General features: G+C 45.0%; 2 protein-coding genes across 2 annotated transcripts in view; one reads left to right on the forward strand and one right to left on the reverse strand.

Moving 5' to 3' along the window:
- The window catches only part of AGK (acylglycerol kinase), a 34,071-nt gene extending 28,535 nt beyond the window's left edge, over window positions 1-5,536 (forward strand). The window contains exons 13-15 of the mRNA XM_054386581.1: window positions 698-768; window positions 3,376-3,460; window positions 5,071-5,536. Coding sequence (XP_054242556.1) covers window positions 698-768; window positions 3,376-3,460; window positions 5,071-5,208 — 294 coding nt within the window. The 3' untranslated portion in view covers window positions 5,209-5,536. The remainder of the gene's footprint in view (window positions 1-697; window positions 769-3,375; window positions 3,461-5,070) is intronic.
- A 6,243-nt stretch (window positions 5,537-11,779) lies between these two features.
- On the reverse strand, window positions 11,780-22,937 carry DENND11 (DENN domain containing 11). Its single transcript, XM_054386957.1, has 9 exons — window positions 22,703-22,937; window positions 16,905-17,004; window positions 15,736-15,894; window positions 14,934-15,087; window positions 14,541-14,679; window positions 13,938-14,069; window positions 13,621-13,771; window positions 13,084-13,152; window positions 11,780-11,975 (listed from the first exon to the last, which is right to left on the reverse strand). Exons 1-9 carry the CDS (start codon window positions 22,935-22,937, stop codon window positions 11,780-11,782), a joined length of 1,335 nt encoding a protein of 444 aa, XP_054242932.1.
- Window positions 22,938-23,479: the final 542 nt, after the last annotated feature.

The following is a 23,479-nucleotide window of genomic DNA, read 5'->3' on the forward strand; positions in this document are numbered from 1 at the left end:
AGCCATACAGTTGCAGCTTAGATAGTGCCAAGCTTGCCTCTGCAGATACAGCACAGAAATAAAACAAGTTACACTATTAGGTGCATTTATTTTTATTTTTGTCATTTTGATTGCATCTGCACTAGGACTTGTGCCAGGACAGAAATGTTAAAATAAATAAAAAATGAATCTTAATCAAAATTGCTTTCCCAGCAAAAGCTTTACTGTATACTTGGTTTAAAGGCAGGCTGTAAATAGAAAAGAAGCCAAGTAAGGAGTTTAAAGGAATGGTAACAAGAATGCTTTGACTTCCATTTTGTGTTGTTTAAAATTCTCTTACTGTGGTGTTTGGTGGCCAGATGTTGGGTCACTGGTCTTAAATGCATGAAAGACCCATTGATTAGAAATCTTTGTCAACAGAAGTAAACCCAAGTGATGTGCCATTATTGTCTTTAATGAGTGTGTGAAATCTAACAAGAAGACAAATGTGTCGATCTTGATTTCACTTCTCATGATGTTTATCGTTGAACTGGCATCAGTGGGAAATTGCTATCTGTAATCCCATTGTTGAGCGTGGAAGAAAAGCATGAAATGCAGAAATGCATCTTCTGACTCCTTTTGTGGGACAAAGGACTGGGCTTTTTGTGAGCGTGTTGCAGTGTCATGGGTGTGGCATTTTGAAATGATAATTTCTTGGTTTCTGAATCTTTTTGTGCAGCGCACCAAAGACTTCATGGATATTTGCATTGAAGAAGATACTGTCAGCAAAGGACAGTTCGTAACCAGAGGGTGAGTATGGGAGGGCTCTGGAAAGATGACAGAGTCTCTGTATGAGTTGGAACACTAATTCTGAGGAGCGTGCTAGTTTTCTCTGATCTTGTGCTGCAAAATTCAGCAGCAGAGGACTGCAAAGGACACCAGTCAGTAATCACGTGGGTTACTGATTTTGTTCTTCAAAAATTCTTACTAGTTTTCTCTTTCTGGAAGCAAGGCAGAGCAGTTTGATTAGAATTCTTCCTAGATTCTGAGTTTGTTACATCTTTCATCTTTTTCCCATTGCTGCTGATCAGTGCTACTTGGATAATGCTGAGTTTTATAGACAGCCATAGACGTCCTCAGAATCTTGTAGTCCGAGCTGCTCAGTGGATTGAGAAGTGGGTGACAGAGCTGGTATGTTTGTACTAATGGGGCCTAGCATTTTTGAACTCCAATAGTCTGGCCCTGCTTCTAAGTGAAGAGCTCCCTTGACTCAGTAACTCTTGTAAGAAATTAGATCTGAAGTGAAAGAACCATTGGAAGATGTGAACTGAAACAGAGACTTTATGCAAAGGTATTGGTGCTGCTTGTATGTGGAGCAAAAACGCTGCAGGTGTGAGGAAGCAGCATGTAGAAATGTGAACATGTTGCTTCCTTAGTGCTTGGAATGTTATCTGTAGTGTGCTTGTTCATCCTGCTCTCACCAGACACAAATTTGAGCTGCTTTTTTCCAGCTTCTCTGTAAAATCCCACTAGCATTTACATTGCATCTTCAGTGCAGTTTTTACCAGCAACAGATTTTCCTACTAAATCCAAGAGTGAGCTCCTGCGTGTTACCCTTTTTAACAACACTGTTCTCTAGTCCTTGAGCTCCCCCTAGTGAATTCAGTGGACAGGTGTCAACACAGGTTTACCTGCTTGCCATCACCCTAGTATAATTCCTGCATGTGTGTCTTGTATATGATACTAATAGCAGCAGCAGGCCCTTTATTTGAGCCTCAGCGAGTGCCAAAACTTCTGACCTATGCATACATGATAGGTCAGGTTACCACCCGTCGCTGCTTTTAAATTTGCATGAGCCATGTAGACCATAGTTTGCTTGGGTCTGAAGTCTTTGCTTTGAAGCCTACAGAAGGAAGCATAGCTTCATAAAGGAGGGAGGTAAAGGAGATGCTTTTCTGGGTTCTTAGACTCTTTGGTAGCAGTGAAAATGTGGATGAATTTGTGTGATTTAAAGGAGGAGTATTCAAGTGTACACCCACTGGAAGGAGTATCTCCCATGTGGACCAGACATGCTTCACACAGTAGTATGTCACATTTTCTGACTGCAATTACATTGTCATGCAGAAAAAAAACCTCTGATGAGAGTTAGCATGCCCCACTGGCTAGATCTAATTAGAGGCAGTACCAAAAGCTTTGAGCTGCTTTTGAGGCAAAGTTCAAAGAAACAAGCTCTTTTGATTTAATAGTGCCCAAAAAGTCTGTAAGGTAACAAACAGGGGTGTATGGAATGGCAGAGCAGTAGGAGGGACTGGTTAGTCCTACAGAGAGCAGTCAGGACAGAAAAAAAAATGCCGTTTTTGCAAGGCTAAACCAGGGTCCTCAGAGAAACTCTTCATTGCACAGTGCCCTTTGGCAGCTAGGCTTGAACCAAGTTGTTAGAGCGTCCCCGTTGCCCAGCACCACCAGGGATTGCTTTTTATCGTGTCTTTTTTTTCCCCTCTTTTTAAATGCATAATTTTAAACTTCACCAGAATTTGTAGGGAATATTTTTAGGGAAAATACCTTATCAAGGGCTTTTTATATTGAAGAGGGCACTGACACAAGCTGATCAGAACTGATGGATCACACAGAGGAAATCGCGCATCCCGTGGAAAACTACAATGCAGGCTTCGGCAGTGGGAGAGTGTGTGTGCATCAGAGTGCTGGAGGGCAGCTGCTGTTGGATTTCAAAGAAAGGAGCAGGTCATTCCAGGTGTGTGAAAGCGCCCTCCAGCTGTGGATCAGATCTGTGTGAACAAACATCTGCAGCCAGGGATAGAGCTAATGTTTAAGGACAGGTTGGAGAAGAACAGGTGGCTACACTGTAGTGCTCACCAAGAAGTGCTGGAGGGAAGGAGAGCTGGGATGGGAAGTGTAGCATCAGTAATCCACATTCTGGTAGCCACCATAGATTCTGTATATGAAGGTATAGACAGCTGTCACTCCAGAGCAGGGGGTTGTTCAGGTTTTAGGTGGTGAATTCATTATTAAATGGAACTATGATTATACCAGGTTTTCTTGGCTTAGGGTTGCTGTTAAGTTATGTGGGTGAAGCATGGAATATGAGGAGCGGGTAGCTACTGCAGGAATTGTGCCGTTCAGCATGTAAGTGGGAAGCACAGAACTGCTATATATGTTCAAATATATTCAGTGAGCCTCAGAGAAGAAGCTGTCGGTGCATGCTGATATGTACTGACTGCAGCAGAAGAGGGAATGTCTGTTGTACTTTCTCACAGTTAAACCCAGAAATATTTGTGTATATACAGAACCTCTAAACTTACCAAATGCACGGTGATTTACTAACCCACAATGACATGGCCCTAAAGATGTTCCTGAGAGAAACATCTCCTTACCTTACCTCTCTTTTGGTTTGAACAGAAGTCAAAAGATGGATGATCCACATATGTGCCCTGAAGGGAGTCAGTGCATCCAAGCCAGCAGATGCATCTTGCAACTTCCAGAGGTGAGAAGCTAAGGGAGCTAAGAAAATTCTGTCACTTTATTTCCTTGTACCAGTTGATGCTACACATGAAGAAACCCCTACTCCAAATCTGGGAGGTTGATTACACTGTCAGTGAAACACACAGTTCCTCAGTGCAGCAACTGAGTCCCTGGCCAGGAGACTCATACTGGAATTTCCAAGGCAGTCTGTAAACCAGAGGGGGAGCATCGTTGTGCCAGTAAATAGTTGCAGACCTTTTACATAGACCATAGCGGTGGTTGTAAAGGGTCTCCTACTCAGGTGTATTGTGTATGCAAACCTCCTTCTTGTTAGTATGAAAGATGTGTGTACATTTTGTCCTAAAAGGGGTTGTGCTGTAGAGAAAATAAATATTAGAAGCTTTGTGGGGACCAGTGAAAGTGAGACAAGGCAGTGGAGCTCAGATGACTCAGGGAAGTGTCTCAAAACTATTCATAGATGAGACTGAAAAAGAAGCTAAAACTGTGTCCCCTATGTAGGTTTTTTTTGCCTCTTGGAAAGAAGAGGCTGTTATTGTGGCCCTGGGGAGGGCAGTTCCTTGTTTTAACAAGGACGTGAAATCAGTCTCATTGATAATTTCTGACTTTAAGTGATCTGCCATTCAACAAAATAATTCCACATTAATAGAGAATAGAATGTGCCAAAAGGTGAAAAAAAAAAAATCTGTCATTACCAAGTGAAAGTCATGAATTATGATGTCATGATTAGACAGCTCATATCATGGCAGTTTTAGGCTTCTGAAATAATACTCTGGAGTGCTGGGCTGAGTACTGCTGAGCTGTAAGGGCTGTGGTACAAAACAAGCTCTTCACACTGCAACTGCTGCTAAGATCTTCAGAGGAACTGGAGACAGCTCATATGAGTCTTACTAGCTTTGCACAGAAGTGGTGTGTTGATCCAGGTGGAGAATCTATGCCACTTTCTCTGATTTGCTGTTCTGGTATACAAATTCACTTGGAACCAGTTTGAGTATCCATGTTAACACAGCCCTACCTTGAGCCAAGAGCATGCAGAGCAGTCACCAGATTTCTCTAGGTAAAAGGCAACCTGCCATTGTGATAAATGCTTTTAATCATTGGTGACTTTATCAGTGTTAATTAAAAGGTTTAAAACAAAATTCTACTGCTGAGTTATTCCTGACCTGTGAATTCCTTTGCCTCATGTTTCAGATGGTGAAACAACACCAAAGTGTGTTTGTAACGTGGATTTAATAGGAGTTATTTAAGAGGCACTTCTGTAGATTAGCTTGTGACACCACTGGCAGACCAGGATCTAAGTGCATGCAATTGTAGTTCTAATAGCAAAGAATCGTTCAGTATAAACAATGTGAGTCATTAAGGCTCCCTACCATTTAATTATCACCAATTAGCAACTAAGTGAGGGAACATCTTACGCAACAGACTTTTTAATATATTACACGAAGGATAGCTCTCTCTGGGCCAGTGGTCTCACAGACCAAATGGGCTGGAAGGCACAGGGAGAGGGTCATCTTGGCTAAGACTCACCTAAGTATTCACCTGTAGTCTGTTAGTGAAATCAGGTGTCAGTGTTACAGCATTGCAGCCCTCATCAGCACTGTTCTCTGCACGCAGGGCACGGAGGGATCCTTCGGCATTGATAACGAGGAGTATGAAGCTATGCCTGTGGAGGTGAAGCTCTTGCCCCGCAAACTCCGGTTCTTCTGTGATCCCAGAATGAGAGACCAGATGCTCCCTGCAGCAGTACAATGAGAATTCATGCCAAAGAGGCCAGTCTTATCAGGGTCTCTTCAAGGCACATGAGACTTCACCAGCCTGATAACCCCACCAGACTATCAAGAGATGTGGCCATTTTTATGTGCAAAGTACTTCCATTGGAAGCAACCAATTTGGATAATCTTAAAGGGGTTAAAAATGCAGAGTTCTGGCAAATGTATGTTAGCTTGATGGCATCTTTTTTTCTTCCCCGAAGAAGTCGTCAGTGTTCCATTTTCCACACTGTACGAGGAGCACTGTGTCAGATGCTACTGCTTTAATGCAATTGTATATTAAAGTGAATGAAAGCATGTTTGTCCTTGTGTTTCAGGTCTACTTTACCAATGTATAAATCACACAAAACCTAGGATCTTGGAAATAAAATTATTTTCAGGGAGTAATGCTAAAGAAGTCTATCAAATGTTGGAATTGCCACATTAAAACAGGTGGCTGGTTACCTGTTCTGTCACAAAACAAATTAGAGATTGGTGATACAAAGCTTCAAAGGAAGCTTAAAAATTCTCCTATATATCTGGGTATTTGTTATTTTTTTTTCATCTTCCAGGATTCAACTGCACAGAGTTCCAGTTAAGAATATTGTAGAAATATTAATTTGATCAAGTTTAGGTGTGCTACACAGAAGCAAATGGGAAAATGTCATCATTGTCTCAAAGCTGCATGGAGTACTTGTGTAAAGACTCTTCAACAAGCAAAATTAGTCTGCTTTTGTAAGTATTCCTTTTATTTCTGTAGTGGTATAATACATAAAAAGAGCATCCAAATAACTTTCATTATTCATTGTGTCTGGTTGCTCTTCTCTCATGTAAATGGTGCTTACCACTCCTTATGCAACCTCCATTCCCTTGGGCCTCAGTACTGTAATTAGTTTTGTTGCTTTTCTGAGCTTCTGTTTATACCTTTGCTTTCACTGCTGAAAGGAAATAGTATTGACTTAGGCAAGGTTATGTTGCCCTCATTATAACTTACAAGTTCCCATGATTCTGCCGTGCCAACTGTAAGAAAAAAAAATCAATTCTTTCTTTCTGATGTGATAGTTGTTTGTATGTAGTCCCTGTGTTACACTGCAATCTAGTTTTCAGTTCATCTGTTGATTCATTGCTGTAATCAAAATAAGGACATCAGTGAACTGACTTCCAGCAGCTTTGCTAAAAACTATCCTGGCTGCAAGCTGCTGCAACAGCATCCTCTGCTGGAAGCTTGCTAAAGGAAGAATGCTCTGAAAGGGGAAGTAGGGTTTGTTTTCTGCATGATGCTGGAACCAGTCTAAATGCTGCCCTTCCTTGACTATACTGTGGAGAAACCTAAGCTATTGAGACGAGCACTCATCCCTTTCTTGAGTAAAGATCTAGGGGAGTAGAGGTCTGCTAGTTCTTTTTAATACTTATGCTGGTGATAGGGCCTGTTCTGTGCTGTCTTTCACCTGCAGCAATTAAGAGTGCTCTGAGGACCTCTGGGTCCTCCCCAAGGAACATGCTGGCTGTGCTCTGCTTTTTGCTTGCCAGAGAGACACTTGGAATATTGCTCTGCAGCCACTGGCTCATTCAGAGTTTGGGGCAGTTTTCACCGAGTTCTTCCTCAAGCTGATGCTTCTGTAATAAAATCAGCAATTTTTGTTTATTTTTTTCTTAAGTGGCAGGAAAGACAAGGCAGCAGCCATTTCAAAAAGGTAAGCTTTAATTGTATTTAAAAATACCCATGTTTTAGTAAGCAGTTTTACTACACAGCCACAGGCCTATGGGAGCAACCACAGATCTGCAAGATGCAAACAACATCAGAGTTGTTAGAATTACAACCGGCCTGCTGCAGGGGGTGAGATGCTAAGAACTAGCTGCTGGTTCATATGTACAGGGAAAAGGACTAATTCTCTTCCATAGTATCAGCCACACAGCTCCCTTTGCACTGCAATTTCTTGCTTGAGGGTAACCAAGAGCTCCCTTCACAATGGATATTGTTAATGATGTTCTGCTGTTAAAGTACCAAGAATCATCTGAGACAGGCTGTTAGTTAAATCATCATATCACCATAAGTTGAGTACCTTGTATAAATACCATTCAGGTAATTCTTCCCCTTTCTCTACAGTCCAGAGGTCTTCCAGTGTGGGTTCCAGACTTCTGAACTGCAACATGCAGAGGGGATGTGTGAAGAAAACATTACATAAAATAAGCAGGGGCTGAACTCACTACCTATGGTGTTGAGGAAAGGACTCAGTTTACATGTTTCTGTCTGACAGGCTCATGAAAACATGTGTCCTGGCTTCAACTTACAGTCCATACAGTAATATAAATAAAAAGGAAGGATAACAACCTAATGCTGGACCAGCCCAAGGCACCTATATATTTTCTCCACAATTAAACATTCCCATGTGAATGACATGTTGCATTAACCAGGACCTGAAATCCTGGTACCTTCTGGTTTAGACAGATACATGATTCAGTCAGTACATTCCAGTCCCTTACAGAAGACATTTATGTTGTCTTCTCCCATAATCATTAGACCACTAGCTTTGGGCAGGGGATGGGGAGGAAGGGGTAGAGACAGCAACTAACCTAGAAGTAATAGCTGTGATGAGAGAATTTGGCTTAGCCTGCTTTGCAGCTAGACTTTGGAATTAGGATAGAGTGCTCTTCCCCTGCTATTCCTGAAACTACTGCCTTTCAACCTCCTAGAGCAAAGCATGCCTGTCCCTTGCATAGTCTGCCACCAAGAGGGCCACAGCTACTTCTAGTTTTTGCCCATTAACTTTGGCAGTTATTGAAGAAGTATCACAGTAACACTGCTTTACAGAATAAGCTCCTTTCTTTTGAAAAGGTGATGGAACTTTCTTCTGCTCTTAAGGATGCTGGATAGGCAAGCTCATCTCTTGACAGGCATGTCCATTAGGTCAAACATACACTGGAATAGCTACTTCATATATGCTAGAAAAGAAGGTATTAGCATGTCTCTAAGACAAACCTCAAGTCTTAACTGAGTAAAATGCCTTTCTTCTAGTTCTTAATTTGTACTTGGCTCTATGCAGCTTGATCTAAGCTTGCAGTGAGAAGATTTTTGCATGAATCAAATGTCTGGCATGGTATCCTTTGTTCAGATTGAAAACTCAGCTTTTATTTCTCTCCTAAGCTTTACCCTCTAATCCATATAGTACAAGTAGTAATAACTCATTACTTGGTTATACACTTCTAGTGCAATTAGAGTTAAGATGCAGTTATGAAGCTCTTGCTCTCCTGTTTAAACTCAAGCAGGTACTGAGAACCTGCAAGGGCTGTACTGTGACTTGGGTGTTAGAGAGGAACATACCAGACAGCATCTGCCAGAGCACAGTATATAGATTGTTACTGTCATCACCATTCAGCCTGGGCTCTGATCACAAGCAACTGACCAGAGGCATCACACCCAGAGAAATAAAGGCACCACTGTAAAGGCAAAGTACTTCAAATGGAGAAGAGGATTTTGTAGTAATCAGCAATATCCTACCTTACGCCACACTTTACTCCCTCTTTTAATTCAAAATACACCCAAGCAACTGTCTTCCAGCTGCCAGTATTCAAAAAGCAACCATTAAGCTCCAAAGAGGGAATTTTAAATGTCTCCACTTAGCTGCTTTACCTTGAATTATATTATCTCCTGGAAAGATAAGTTTTAGTTAAATTGGTTCCAAACAAAACCAGCCTGCAGAACAAGTCCTCATATCCCAGGCTGTAGCCATTTGTTTGAACTATGTAGCCATTTATCAAGGATTTTCCACATGCAACAACAATGAAAGTAATGTTTTATAGAAAAGGAGTGCAGAAGGAAAGTTCTTTTGCAATTAATCAAACCAGGAAGGGTTAGGAGAGAGAAGTCTTTTTGTTCTGTTTTCTGTCTGGCAGCTACTTGACTTCTGTAGCAGTCACCTGCCAAGAGAGGCTGGAGATAAGCAAAATTAGAAGGGAGAGCAAAACAGGCTATAGCCATCCAGCTGGGGTGTAGCATGGATGCTGCTTTTGCAGTTATCTGCTTGTTTTGGTGCTTCTGCACTGACACCACTGCTAGCAACTGAAGCCCTGGTTTCTGGAAAGTATAAGTTTAATAAATGTCAAATAGTAATTTCAGGGGGTTCTTCTCAGTGGGGTCTAGTGGACCTGATGTTCTGACAGCTTGTGAACATAGTACTCTGATGAAGGGTGTTAAGAAAGCTTCTGACTGCAGAGGCTATAAAGTTTCAATGAGGAAGGCTGGTTTCTATTTAGTTCAGCAAAACAACTACTGATAAAGAGAAAGTTATTAACAGCTGACCACAGCTAAACTATGTAGCAAACCTTCAAGAGAGGAAGGATTGCTAGAGACTAGTTTCAGTTCCTTTTTTGTCTTTTATGTATCTGAGGTCAGTCACAGCAATACAGTGCCAGCTATGCTTCTTCAGGAGTCTTCACTGCAGGCAGCATGTTAAAACTAAAGTGGCAATTAGAAAAAAGTATGGAGATCGTAGGTCACTTTTATACTAGAACTGTCAATTGAAAAACAGTGCTTTCTTAAGGGAAAGAAACTGGTCTTTCCATTAAATGATATTCTGCTCTGTCCTTTTCCTTTCTCCAATTTCCCCCAGCCTTCGAAGGATGATTACATTGCAGTTGTGAGAAAACGGCAATACAATCAGCAGCATGTTTTCTCCTGAACAAAAACATCCAAAACTCTGAAAAAGCAGGCAGGGGAGCAACTGCTCATAGACAGGCAGCTCACAGGAATATAAAATGCTGAAGCTCATACCAATGAACTGTGCAATAAGCCTTAGAGGCCCCTGATCCCATACCTCACTAAAACCTCTGAATCCACAGCAAGCAAAACCTTTGCTGCAGATAGCCTTCAAGGAAAACCAGGATATGCCAGTTTTGACAATCCACAGAGGGCCTACTTGGAGAACTTTTCTTTACCTGTTTTTAAAAAGAATTATCAGGTGAGGCATTGGTGGCTCAGGCTCTGTCTCATCCTATAGAATGTTAGCACAAATGGATACATCAGCTACAGTTTTCATTTCCACAAACTGCAGAGGCTGCATGGGTACTGAAGTCTGTTATAGTGAAAGCAGCAGCTAATTTAGCTATTGCCACAGTTCAGGAAGAACAGTTAGCCTAAAGCTGATGAAGGATTTGGTGCAAAACAGCATGTCACACCTAGAACCCACAGTACCATTCTTGGATTTTGCATGGTGAAGGGATTACTCTTTACTTGGATAACATTGTTGGAGGGAACCACTGGGTCTGCATGATTTGAATCCTATTTTTCCCACAGTACAAGAGTAAGAAAACACTGCTCTCATCTAGTCCTACAGCTTCTCTACCCAGGAGAAAAAAAAAAATGAAAGGCTTGCTGTTAGACATTGCTTCCAGCAGCTGTGCCAGTTAACACCAAACTCCAGGGGAACCTCCTGCAAAGTGTGAAGCTCTGCAGCTGAAAGGTCACATACTGCTCTGTGTCTCACATTGAAAGCCAAGGATAGTGGCAGGCAGTGCTGAAGGCTGCTTGACAAAAAGAGGATTGGCAGACAGTGTTAAAGCAAAGGAGTGACAAGTACCATCTGCTACAAACAAAGGGCTAGTGATATTAGTTAAAACCTGTATGTGTTCAACTCAGTTTGGCCCTGCACCATCTGAGCTGAGACTGGAGAACATTGTGACTGCAAGGTGGCTCAGTGATGTTGGTCCCTCTTACATGGGAGACCATCTCTTGCTGGTTTGAAGATTTTAAACCGAAGCAGCAGTTATGATCCAGCTGAAAACCAGAGGAAGTGGTAGGAGAGATGGTGCTCTTCTCCAGCTATGAGAAAGGTAGGTATAGTCTTTACCAGTTTATGCCACCTTCAACGTTGGAAGTAAAACCACGCAGCTCATGTAAGCAAAGTCATATGATCCTGTAGTGCCTCTTTATCCCAAACTTGCTTCTGCCATTGATGAGGAAGGGTGGCTTTATTCCAACTCAGTTGGGTGAAGGGTGTTTAAAGAAGTCCTATTCTTTTATCACTGCTTTAAGTGTCCCCACCAATAAACATGGTAGGACAGATATTTTATGAGACTGGGCCACTAACAGCCTGTGCTGAAGCTCTCTGCAGTCCCTAGGTGGAAGAGGGGGATGATGGGAGGGTTTTCCAGTCAAGTCTTGAGAGCTTAGCTACAGCATTTCACACTGGTCCCCATCAGACAAAGTGCTTTCCTGAAGTCTTCAGCCCTCAGGTATCCAGACTAGGCCAAAGCCTAGCTGTCACTGGCAACAGTGAGGATTGGTGCAAAAGTGCCACTGGTCTATCTAAATAACAAAAAAAAAAACCAACAAACCCACAAATGAACGAGAAAGACAAAAACAAAAAAAACCAACTCTGGAGCAAGTACCCAGTGGGAAGCTAAGGTGAAGAAAATAAAATCACATTCTGTTTTAAAATTATAAATACTCTCCCTATAAAGATATTAAATAAAACAAGATCCATCCAGTGGCTGTGGTGAGTTCCAGTGATCCTCCTAAGCAGTGTCTGGTAGTCTTTAAAAAGTGATCTTTGCTCCTCATTGCTCTTGTCCTTGGTTTAAGTGCAGCAGGGGTTGTCAATGACTAGCATAACATCAATGCCATATACTTCCAGCAGGTCCATAAGGAAACTTCTATCCCCTTGGGGATCCAGGCCCATGCCTCGTGCATGGTCAGCTGTCAGTGTCTTGTCCTGGCTAGCTGACACCTCCATCAGTGTCTGAAAGATGCGGTTGTTCTGCTCCATGAAAAACCTAGAGGGTACAGTCAGCTGAGATGATGGCATTGGACCCCCAAAACACAGCATATTTACCAAACAGGCAGCAGAGCCCCAGACATGTATTTAACCCTTTTTAATCATAGATCCCACCTTCTTGGGTGGCACTGTAATAGTTTTCCATCCACCCTACAGGTGACCCAGAATAAACAAGGATGAAGGGGTAACTTCTAGTTTACAGCGGTGCTTCTCTGAAGCCCATTTACAGCAAGCATTTCACTCTCCAGAAGCAACCCACTTTATCAGCTTGTGTATTTTGTGGTAACCAAGCAGGTACATCAGACCTATAGCTCCCATAAAACAAAGGAGGAAACAGTGTAGTAAGCCACTGGGTAAATAAATTCTCCACTGCTGGCACAGAACACAGCAGTGAGAACTGCTTCTTACCTACTGTTTTCCTAGAATATGCAAGGCTGTTCATAAAGAGTGCTGACTCTATCTGTGCAGCTCAACAATCAACTCTGCCCCAACAGCCCTTTCACACAGTTTCATCCCATTGCTTCTCACCTGCTGCAAACTGTGAACAATAGCAACAGGCGGTGAAGGGCTTCAGAGGTGGCAGAGGTGTGGTTTTCATCTAACTCCGTACTTCACACTCTACACCCTGTTCTGCTCCCTCTGTTTGCCAAGTACAAAGCCAACCACATCAATGGGCAATCCTTCACATGCAAGTCTTACCTCCATGCTACCCCCTGAGCATGGTATAATACCTGCTTCCTGCAGACATTGTCCTTCACAGAGCCAAATGTTCTGGCACAAAAAGTACTGTAATGTTTGTATTTTCATAAATGGGAGGGGATTCTTGCATTTCCAATTGCATTTTTAAAATTCCTCTTTCTGTCCCAGCACATAAGAGATCCTAGTGGAAACTAACATGGCTGTATATGGCTTCTTAAATTGAAAGGAAGATGATCTGAAGAAGAAGAACCAGTTTGGTTCTTGGATCCCTAGAGGAAGAGAGCTGACTATGGAATTATGTTAACTATGATGTTTCATAATATGCCAAACCAGTGCAACATGAAATCAGTGAGAGAGCCACCCTAAACCTAACAGTGACTAAATAAGATTTAGAGGGAGCCACTCACAAGATGAAAAGGTCCTCTTCACAGGAGCTACAATCCTCACCCACTTCTTGAGAATACATTAACATCTGCCTGAGAGAAAAGAGACATTAATTGCACATACCTACAGTGAACCTCAAAGCATTTTGAGAAGACAAGGATTACAACTAAAAACTTCTCTGTTCTTGGAAACCAATCAGCCTGGCACAGCTGTCCCAGTATCTGAAGTAGTCTTTATAAGGCACTGAACTAGAAAGCAGGCTGGTTTCAGTTCCCTGCTGATCAGTGGTGAACCAATGGTGAGTCACAACCTCTGCTTCTCTTCCTGCCTTCTCTCTGCTCCTTCAGCTCACAGGTAGAGTGACTGTATGCGTGCAGAGTGCCCAGGGGCTCTCACATCAGTCAGCTACTGCAGAACCAGAATCACAGATGAGCTAAAGCAGTAGGGAAACTTTGAAAATACTGACAAGAAGGAAAGTACAAAGGAGCAGTGTGCTCTCTCTCTCCCACATCATCCTGCTCTCCTATCAGGATCAGGACCCCTCAGATGTCTGTTGTTACCTCTGGTCATTGAGCCGCCGGTACTTCTCCTTGTCAGCGTTGTTAATTTTCAGGAGCGGCTGCAGATGCTCATGATGCGTCTTCACATTCTGGTTGTCCACGTAGACATCATAGAGATCCCGTTTCTCCTCAAAGATCTTTTCTGTTGTACCTGCCAACACCAGAGATTTTCAGAGTGGCAAGTTGCTTTCCCTGCTTTTGTAGTTAATCATACCATACATACCCTATCTCTCATCAGTTTTATTCCAGCCTGGTTTTTCAATACATTTTGCAGACTGAAGGTAAAAACGTCACACCTCTAAGTCCATCATACTTACAGGCCACATATGATACTTCAGTTTCCAGCATTTCTATGTCTGCCACGTTCACATAGAAGAATGGTTTGGACTCTGGGACAGTTCCTCCAAGACCAGGCAGAGAAACGTTGGCAAGGCAACAGCAGCAATACACTGTAGACAAGACAAGTATATCTTGAGATGCTTTCAGTATTCCCTCAAGGGCATTCTGAACCTCAGTTTTCCCATTATCCTACACACTTCCATGAAATCAGTGGTGAGAGTTTTGAAATGCCCCTGAAGAACATAAGTTCTCAAATGGAGACATCCTGCTTTGGATAGCACATAACTCAGTTCTCCTATAGGAATCCCATGTCTAGATTCCACAAATTGATTCAGCATTCTTATTGTCCTGTGCTGAAAGGAGCTGTCTGTAACAGTGCCAGGTTATCTCCTTACCCAAAGTGCCTGAAGAAGAGCATTTTGTAGGAAATGGGCAAACGCAGGCCAAGCGGCATCTTCACAAGCAATAGTTGCAATGGATTCTGAACACCTGCCTGATGTCTATCCCCTCAGCACCCACAGGCATTGCTGCAGTGCTCCAGCACACTGGATGAGAGCTCTGCAGTGTCCCTGGAAACATACCTCTATAGCAGACAACTCCAACTGGGGGTGGTGAAAATATCAATATGCGCTTGCGCAGCAGGGCAAACTTCCAGAGGACAAGGATCTGCTCACCGAAAAATTTGATAAACTGAGACATACAGCCAGCGGGGTGTGTGATCTGCAGGTGGAAGGAAGGGGAAGAAAACAGCTCAGAGGTGAAACAGGGACACATGCACAGATGCTAGGTCTAAATGTGGGAGCAAGACCAGCACAGAGCAATGACAGAACTGCAGCTTTTAACCATCTAGGTAACAAAATCTTATCTAAAGCAGCCTACAAAGCACTGGAGTGACCACTTATATAAAGTAGTAAGAGCAGCAGGGAGCAGCAGCACACGGTCCAGTCCTACAAGCCTCAGAGCACCTGCCTTACCTTCATTTCTGGGTACATGTATCTGTGGATGGATGGCAGCCAGTGGACAGGTTGCTGAGAGGTGGGAGTGCCCTTGCTGTCAGGGAGAACTCCTTTCTTGTCATCATAGAATGCCTCTAGATGGGAGTAGTGCCCTGGCATCTCCAGTTGGTGTCTGAAAGAGAAAGGACTCATTCAGAGCCTTGTTCCAAGCCAGTGAGCAAAGGAACCCTGGATGCCCCAGCTGCACAGATTTATCTATGAGAATAGCTGAAACATTAGGAGTAACACCAGCTTTCAGTACAGCCAGAGAATGGGCAGGACCAAAGCAGATAGTGAGCTGATGTATGTGTAATACTGATCCTGCTTGAAGTATGTTCAGGTAGGGACAGCTTTCCCTCCTACCATCACCATTTTTGTTGCCAGGTCCACTCAACACAGCTGAAGCACACACCTAGCCAGGATTACCATCACAGGTTTAGAAGCCATTTGTAAGCCCTTTAGTAAAATGGTTTTCAGAAGGAGGAAAGGGGAACTTTTTGTCCTCTCAACTCTCCCTTTGACACTTAATGTCTGCACAAAATACATAGGGTTTGGATAGCATTTGCCTAACTTGTTAGCAGTGTACAGACTGCTGCTATTCAGTTCCTTGTCTCTTTCTGGTTGTGATTCTCTAACTCTTTGCTGGAGGAGCAGTCATTTAAAGAAATCACAACTCAGTGTTGTAGTCAGTTTCTCCCTCGTGCCTAAAACTGCTCTCTGTTGAGGAAACCTGACCTTTCCCAGGCAGGGAGTGGCCAGTCCCATTCCCAAGGGAACTTACCTGACTTGGTTCTCCAGGAAGTGCATGTACCTATACAGCAGGGTGTAGGAAGGGGAGAGAATCCCCACAGACTTCATGCGAGCACCGCGCTCTAACTCACTCTCCACAGGCATGTTGGCAAAGCAGGCTAGGCCAAAACAGAGCCCTTTTCGGAAGTAGCTGGGGACAAACATATGACAGAAAGCTTAGTATGAAAAAGATGGAAGGAAAAAAGGTGTGACTGACCACTGAAAATACTGATTTGGGGACACAGTTCTTTCTTTAGGGAACAACCCTGAAATCCCACGCTGCTACCTAAAGGGCTGAGGGCAGGCCTTGGGTGTCTTAGCCCTTTCAGGAACAGGACACAACATTTAAGGGATGAATACCCTGTGCCTCTGTCACCGAAGCTTCTATCAGCCATGTCACAGGCTGGTAAGGAACACAGAGAAAAGAACTTGGAGGGAGGACTAACAGAAGACCCAGTCAAGGGTCTTCCAGAAAGCACAGTCTGCAGTGCATGGAGTAGTGAGTATAGTCTATCTAACTAGTCATATTTTGGGTGCCGCCATTTCAAAGCATACTCTGAGTGCAAGTTTGCATACCTTTGAGAAAGTAACTTATTTCTAAGCGAAAGGAATTGTGACACTAACTCATTGCAAAACATTGTAGCATTGTAACAGTGGTTAATGAAAGCATGGGAAAGCAGGAAGTTCCTAGCTTGTCATTCCACTGAGGGAAGGAGCTAGCAATGAAGAAGGTGAGCAAGAACTGTTTATCAGAACAAAGAATCCAAAAGGATGGGCAGAATTAAGAACCTTTTTCTAAGTCCAGTTCCTGCAAAGTCATTCCCATTTCAGTTCTGCCATTCTTTCCTCTTCACCCTAGGCCACTGCTGACAGTCCTAGTTGTGCCAGTGCATTATGATTTCCCAATGCACTTTAGCATGTGCACACCACTGAGAAAGGTGGCCTTTCCTATTCACCCGCTGACCTCCACAGTCAAAGCTATCATACAACAGATCCCTGCAGCTGATACTTGATAGGATGTTGAGAGTATCTGAAGATGGCCTTGGTCAGATAGATACAGTTTAGCAGCATGCTTATGCTAGTTTTTTTCTTGCATGTTCTGAAGAGATGGTGTTTTACAGCTAAGAGAAAGAAGAATTAACATAGCTCAGACATACTCACATGAAATCTGACTGGATTTTGTGGGACCCACTTGCCATGGATTTGAATTCCACACCTTCCAAATCAATGTCTTGGGGTAAACACCACTCCACCATGTTGCCTGCAGAGAAGCAAATTTGTTTGGGTAAACTTGGACACAGGTACATATTTCTAAAGGGCAAACACCAACAACAGTACCTTGTTGCTTTTACATCACTGGGATGCCAGTAACCGTGCACTAAGGCAACTCATGAACTCCTAAATTGTCACAGACAGTAGCTGCCATACCACACTTCACATAGCTCTTGGCAGGCATTACTTGTTGAAGCACAACACCCAGGTATTGCAGGATTTCTGGAGCTGTTTCTGAAGCTTGTGCTTTCTGTGGGTTTATCCTTTATGCAGTTAATCACAGAGCAGCTACAATTTTACCTGGCAGCAGATGAGCTGTGGTATTAATGCTGCTCCATTAAGGCTGACAACACGAGTATCTGACATAGAAAGATCTCACAGTATAGACTGCTGCTCTTTAGAATGAGTTTATCTAATAGCTCATACCACCATGTTTGGGAGGGTTGGTCAAACAGGAACCCCTAATCCAGCATCTCCATCACATGTAGTTTAGGCTAGGAGGAGTTAGCTAAAGCTTTATACAGAGGCTGAGGTACTCCAAGTACTGCATCGTGTTTCTGCATGCTAGAATAACCAAAAGTACACAAATTACAAGGTGGATAAAGATTAGCAAACACCTGTTACCTGCCAGCTCAGGCAGAAAACATGCAGTTGTTCAGTGGAAAAGGCCACCTAAGGAGCCAGATCTTGGAACAGATGGTATCAGAGAAGTCACAAAAAGTCCCTAAAGGCAGTGAAGTCCTGCCCTGCTGCTGGCAAGTTTACTGTGGACAACTCAGGCTTCTCAGGCTTTCCCATACCAGCATTTCAGAGTCTAACTTGCTCACCTGGACACTCCCACTGCACCATGATGAGCTCCAGGTTTACTAATTCAGTTCCTGTTCTCTGTCAGAGAGCCCATTGTGATGTAATGCAACTTCATTTTAACAACAAAGTGAGCAAACAGTCTTCAGTATAATGCAATGGCAGATAATGCTTTCTTCTGGTACTGCCCTTTGGGGCAAGCATCCCAGCTCTGCTTACACAGCGTACATTTGGAAGGGCCTTACACTTAGCTGAGACGTCTAGATATGTTTAATTGTGAGGCCTCATTTCTGAAGACTGTCTTGTGTCATTACTCATACTGCACAAGTATATGCATGCACTATCATGCAGGAATGGGGCTTAGCTACTGACATTTAAATAGGCTATTTTTCTTCTCACATAGATACTATATTCAGCAGACCTCCCCCCACCCTTCCTGGCAAGGACTTCAAAAAACCACAGTGTGAAGCATGGCAACAGGAGAAGTTTTGCATCCAAGTAGCCACTTCTAGTCCCCAAGTGGAGCTCTCCCACTGAGCCGGAGTGGCTGGGAGCAGCAGCAGCAGCCTCGTGACCCCAGCGCAGCTCTGTGCACTCACACGCGAAACCACAGAGCTCTGCTGTAAGCGTCTCTGCCTCGGAAGCGTGTGAAAGGCTGGCAGAGAAAGCTGGTGACATCATGCCAGCCTGTGCAGTCCCCTGTAGGGTTTGCATATTATATATAGATGTTGGCCTTTGTTGTTTTGCGTGTGTGTGTTTGCTTTTCTTTTTAAAGGCACAAGACCCTTCCTTAAAGGGTGAGGAAGTCAACTCTTAAGACCTGTCTCTTAACTGCAAAATTGTAATTAGGGCCAAATCTGCTTTCAAGACTTTCATTGCAGAGAATCACTGGTCATTGCCTACAGATAGACAGATCAACATGTGAGAGTGCCACTGAATGAAAGAAACTGTTCAGGTTAGTCCCAAACCCTACTGTGAGGTGTAATATCCACTATGGAGGTTTTGAAGTGGACATGGCCCAAACAACGTTCTGCAGCAGTAAGGAAAAGACATCTTGAAATAGATCCTTAATCTGCATGTAACCACAAAACCAACTCGCCTCTCAAGCAGCAATTTTTTTTTTAATGGGATCTGTGACAAGCAACTCACACCTGGGCTCCTGGCCGCTCCTCACACCACCCTGCCCTATGAATGTGCAGCAACGTGGCAGTCGGAGAACAAACGCAGAGATAAAAAAGTAAATTAAGGAAGTTGTTCTGGTGGAACAGTAGAGCAAACAAAGGATAGACTTCACCTAGATGCAACAGCGACTGCCAGCCTGCCTGAGAAAGTAAAGGAGGGAGGAGGGATCAATGTAGAAAAACAGGAAGCACTGCCCTTTCCCTGTGTAGAAAGCAGCTCTCGTGTGCATGACAAACTTTCCAAGTGAGAGTCACTCCTGTTAAAAGCAGGAAAGTGGTTTTGCTGAGAGTCATATCTGGACATCACTCAGGAGCCATCACCCAGCTCCAGATCAGGTCAGAACCAGCACTCTGTTTCTGGTGTGCAAAGTTAAGGGTGGTCTTCCTCTTCCTGTTTTTTCTCTCCCCTGGGTTTTCACATCCTTACAGGAATGATGATGGCACTAGCATTTGGTGATCATCATCTGGCCCTCCTCCTCACCACTAGATGTTTCCCAAAATCTTTATATAGAATCCCCAGCTGTGCAATGCTACCGTGTTGTGCCAGGACACAGTAAGCACAAAGTGTGACCTGGCTGTCACACTGGCTCCATTTGCTGCATGGAAGAAACGTGGAAGAGAAAAACACAGTATTTGCATGTTCACTGGTGCAAAAACAATTACTTCCTTTTCTTCCCTGCTCATCTCCCTCTATTAGTCACATCATGCTTTAAATTAACAGATTGTGTGAGACCTCCACAGGGTTGAATATCATCACCTCCATCACAGAACTAAGGTTCAGCCACTTTTCAGCTATTCTGATCTGACAGAGTTGATGTTGCCATAGATTCGCTTCATCTTTACCTCCCTTCCGAAGCAAAATTTATTGTTGTTTGCCATTTGCTTTATCCAAGTATGAGCCTCATAAGGAACCCATACTTGCACATAACGCCAAGTAAGTCACACCTAACAGATGTATCATCATTGCTGCCCAAGATAGTGTTGGATCTTCTGTAACTACCTGCCCAGAGGGAACATCCACACTAGAGAATTCAGCAGCCTCATTAAATCCCCTTGTGACCATGCTCTAAGGGGCAGTATTTGCACAGAGCTGGTGCTCATGCTTTTTGAAGTGTCAATGCATTCCCAACTGATCACTCCTTGAAGAAGGGGACTGTTAAAGGGCAGGGAGCAACAAGAAGATGGCATGGTTGCCTCCTGCTCTGCACTGAATTTATAGTTTCTGCATTAGTACAAGAACCATCTTTCTAATAGCAGTGAAAGAGCTCCTTTTCAAATGTCACATGTGGTTCACCATGCTGGAGGTAAGGACAGCAGCATTTTTTAGAATGTTCAGTCACTCACACAAGCACTGATAGTCCTACAGATGCAGGAACTGCAACACTGGCCTGGCAACACCATAACCTACCTTTATGAACTCATAGTATGAAACTGCTGGATATAGAGCTGTTCTGCTTTCAAGTCCTAACACGTTTAGGAGGAAAGCTGTTATGTTCTTTATTGAGCAGCAACAACTTCATCCTTCTGCAGTAAAGCATCTCTCACCCTGCCATAACTATCCTTCCAGCCACCACCAGAAATTCTGCCTTTCACATGCCTGAGCAAGCTACCAAAGGAGGTCTGCTGTGCTCTGATTAGGCAGGATCTCCTTTAAGTCACACACAAGGACCACGTACCCTGATGAAGGTTACGGAAGTCCATCATGCCATCTGGTGTGACTGAGCCAGAATTCCCACATCCCCCTTCTGACCCCAGCAAGTTCACACCACTGTGGCTTCAAGATCTTTTTTTCCAAGTCTGTGCCCTCCACCTGTGAAGATGACATATGGTGATGTGTTTCTCACAGTCCTGTCATGCTCCTTACATTCAGCATACAAGTTGAGTAGCAACAGGAGGCTGAATCTTCCTCCTGACAGACTACTCGATGGCTGATGTCACCCAGCATTAACGGCACATCAGATGTGAGAATAGCTTGTTTCCCAAATTTCCCTGGACTTCATTCAAAGCAACAGCTGGTTCAAACTCCTGAGAAAGCTTAGCTTTCTATCAAACAAGAAAATTCACCACTTTGTAGAAGGCATATGATCTCACATTGAAAGACAACCTGCTGGTGCTGCAGTCATCTGGACTATTCCATGTTTTGGATACTTACGGGAAACATCTCCCCTTTAATCATTGGAAAGATGGCATCCAATCTCATTTCAGATGATGAATTAAAAGCTTCTGGCCTCTACATTCAACACATCTTTGGTGCAGTGTTAAACAGGTAACCTCTGGAAAGCCCTATGTGTCAGCCATACTGCTTGGCAGTGTGTACTTCTGACAGCACATCACAACTGGGGCTCTGTTCTCTTCACTACTTCCTTGAGATTTTTCAATTTGAGAACAAGATCCAGTCTTTGCTGTCAGGGCCCTCTTATGAGCATGATGTGCCCCTCCCACAGAAGAACCCCACCATGCTTTAGAGATCTCTTTCCTATCTCTACTACTTTTGCTATGGATTTACTAAGAAACTGTCTGTTGACAGAGGAAAGAGGAGCTCACTCCCCAGTCTGGATGCAATGAGCTCCTACATCTCCAAACATACTTCCTACACTTTCTGGTGGTACCAAGACTTTCAGCTATGGCCCACTCTTGCCTTTGCACCCCAGGTTGGTGTCAGGCAGTCAAGAGACCCAGCAATCAGAGAGGACATCAGACCTGTGTTAAACGCAAGGCAAGTGCTAACTTCCTCTTTGTGTCACAGTGTCCTATATCATGGCCACCGCTAGAGCGTTGAGACAAAGAAAACAAAGTCAGAGTGTTTTCAGAAATGATGATTTACAGACTTGACTGAATAACCTGTCAGTAAAAGGTGACAGAACAGTTTGACAGTGCCAAAGGAGATGGATATGGCAAAGAATGGTGGAAAAAAAATTCTCTTGCCCTTCTCCTCTATCCTCCTGGATTGCAGCACTCCACTTAAAAGTCTCAGCGATCCTACCAGAGGCCAGCCTCTAAACACATGGGTCGCCAAGAAGTACATAGCCAAGCTGCAACTGCTGCTAGGGGGGATGATGCCCTGTGTGCCTGCCATATTAGCCATCCATCGCCTATACCTATAGGCAGGTCTATGCCACGTGATGGAGGCACAAGGGTGCTCTCAAGATGCTATAACAGGTTGGTGCCACCTCAGGCAGTGTTTGGCAGAGACTCTGGACACGATGCGAGGTGCCGGGGGTGCCCCAGCGGCAGCCCCTGAATCCCTGCCCCGTGTACCGCTTTAGAGTTGAGCTACGTTCGGTCCTGCCCAACCCACTGTTCTCCTCGGAGCAGCACCTTGCTCCCGTCAAAAGTTCTCGGCGGGATGGCGATCCAATGCAACCCCTCTTACACTCTCGTTTTCGGCAAACCCCCGCGATGCCCGCGGCCCTTGTTCCGCTGGAGCCCGGCCGAAGTGTGGGGGCTCGGCGGCCGTGTTGCGAAGCAGCGGTCTCCCGTGGGGGTCGCGGGCAGCCCGGCTCCCGCAGGCCGCTCTCCGCTGGAGTCCGGTGACGCTGGCCTCGAACGCGCAGGGGGAACAGTCCCCGCGGCATGCAAGCCGCGGGAACCCCGCGGGTTTCGGCTTCTGGCCCCGGCCCTCATCCATCTTACGCCAGTGGCATGGGGAGCCCCAGGCCCGGCCATCCAGGCCCCTTCTCGCCCGCCCCTGGCGCCTCTCACCCGTGCGGGGGTCGAAGGTGACCACGAAGACGGCCACGATCTGGTCCTCCTCCGCCTCTGCCCGCGGCGGGCCCGCTGCCTCCGCCGGTTCCGCGCCACCCCAAGGAGCCGCGCTCCAGCCGCCGCCGAGCCGCCGCCCGCCGCCGCTGCCCGCCTCAGCCGCGGTCGGCGGCGCCGACACGGCGGGGCCCTCGGCCCAAAACAGCAGCGGCGCTTCGTCTGCGCGCTCCACCATGGCCGCTGTCCGCCGTCTACACAGCGCTAAACCGAGCCGCGCCGAGCCGAGCGGAGCCGACTTGAGTTGAACCGAGCCGTGCTGCGCGGCAACCCCGCGCCGCACCGGCCGCCGGCGGGGGGCGGCTCCGGGGCGGGGACGCGGATGGCCACGGCCATGGCTCCGGCTCCGGGGCGGGGCGGAGCGCTGAGGGGCAGGGCGAGGGCGGCCCGGGACGCTCAGGCGCTGCTGCTGCTGGTGCCCTCGCCAGGTTGGGGGGAGAGGTCAGTGCAAAGAAAGCTACTGGAGCTGCCCGGGGCTATCTTGATGGGGAGTTCCTGGCTTTTCTGCGGTTCGGTGCTGGCTCCTGGAGGGGCACGGAAGGACGAGCAGACGACGCCAAGCTCAGTGGTGCAGTTGACGCGCCTGAGGGATCAAATGTCATCGAAAGGGAGAGGAAGAATAGGGAGAAGTGAAGCTGTGTGAACCTCATGAGGTTCAATAAGGCCAAGTTCAAGGTGCTGCACCCATGTCGGGGCAATCTCCAGTATCAACACAGGGTG

This window comes from Indicator indicator, chromosome 14, assembly GCF_027791375.1.
Source record: "Indicator indicator isolate 239-I01 chromosome 14, UM_Iind_1.1, whole genome shotgun sequence".
Taxonomy (NCBI): domain Eukaryota; kingdom Metazoa; phylum Chordata; class Aves; order Piciformes; family Indicatoridae; genus Indicator; species Indicator indicator.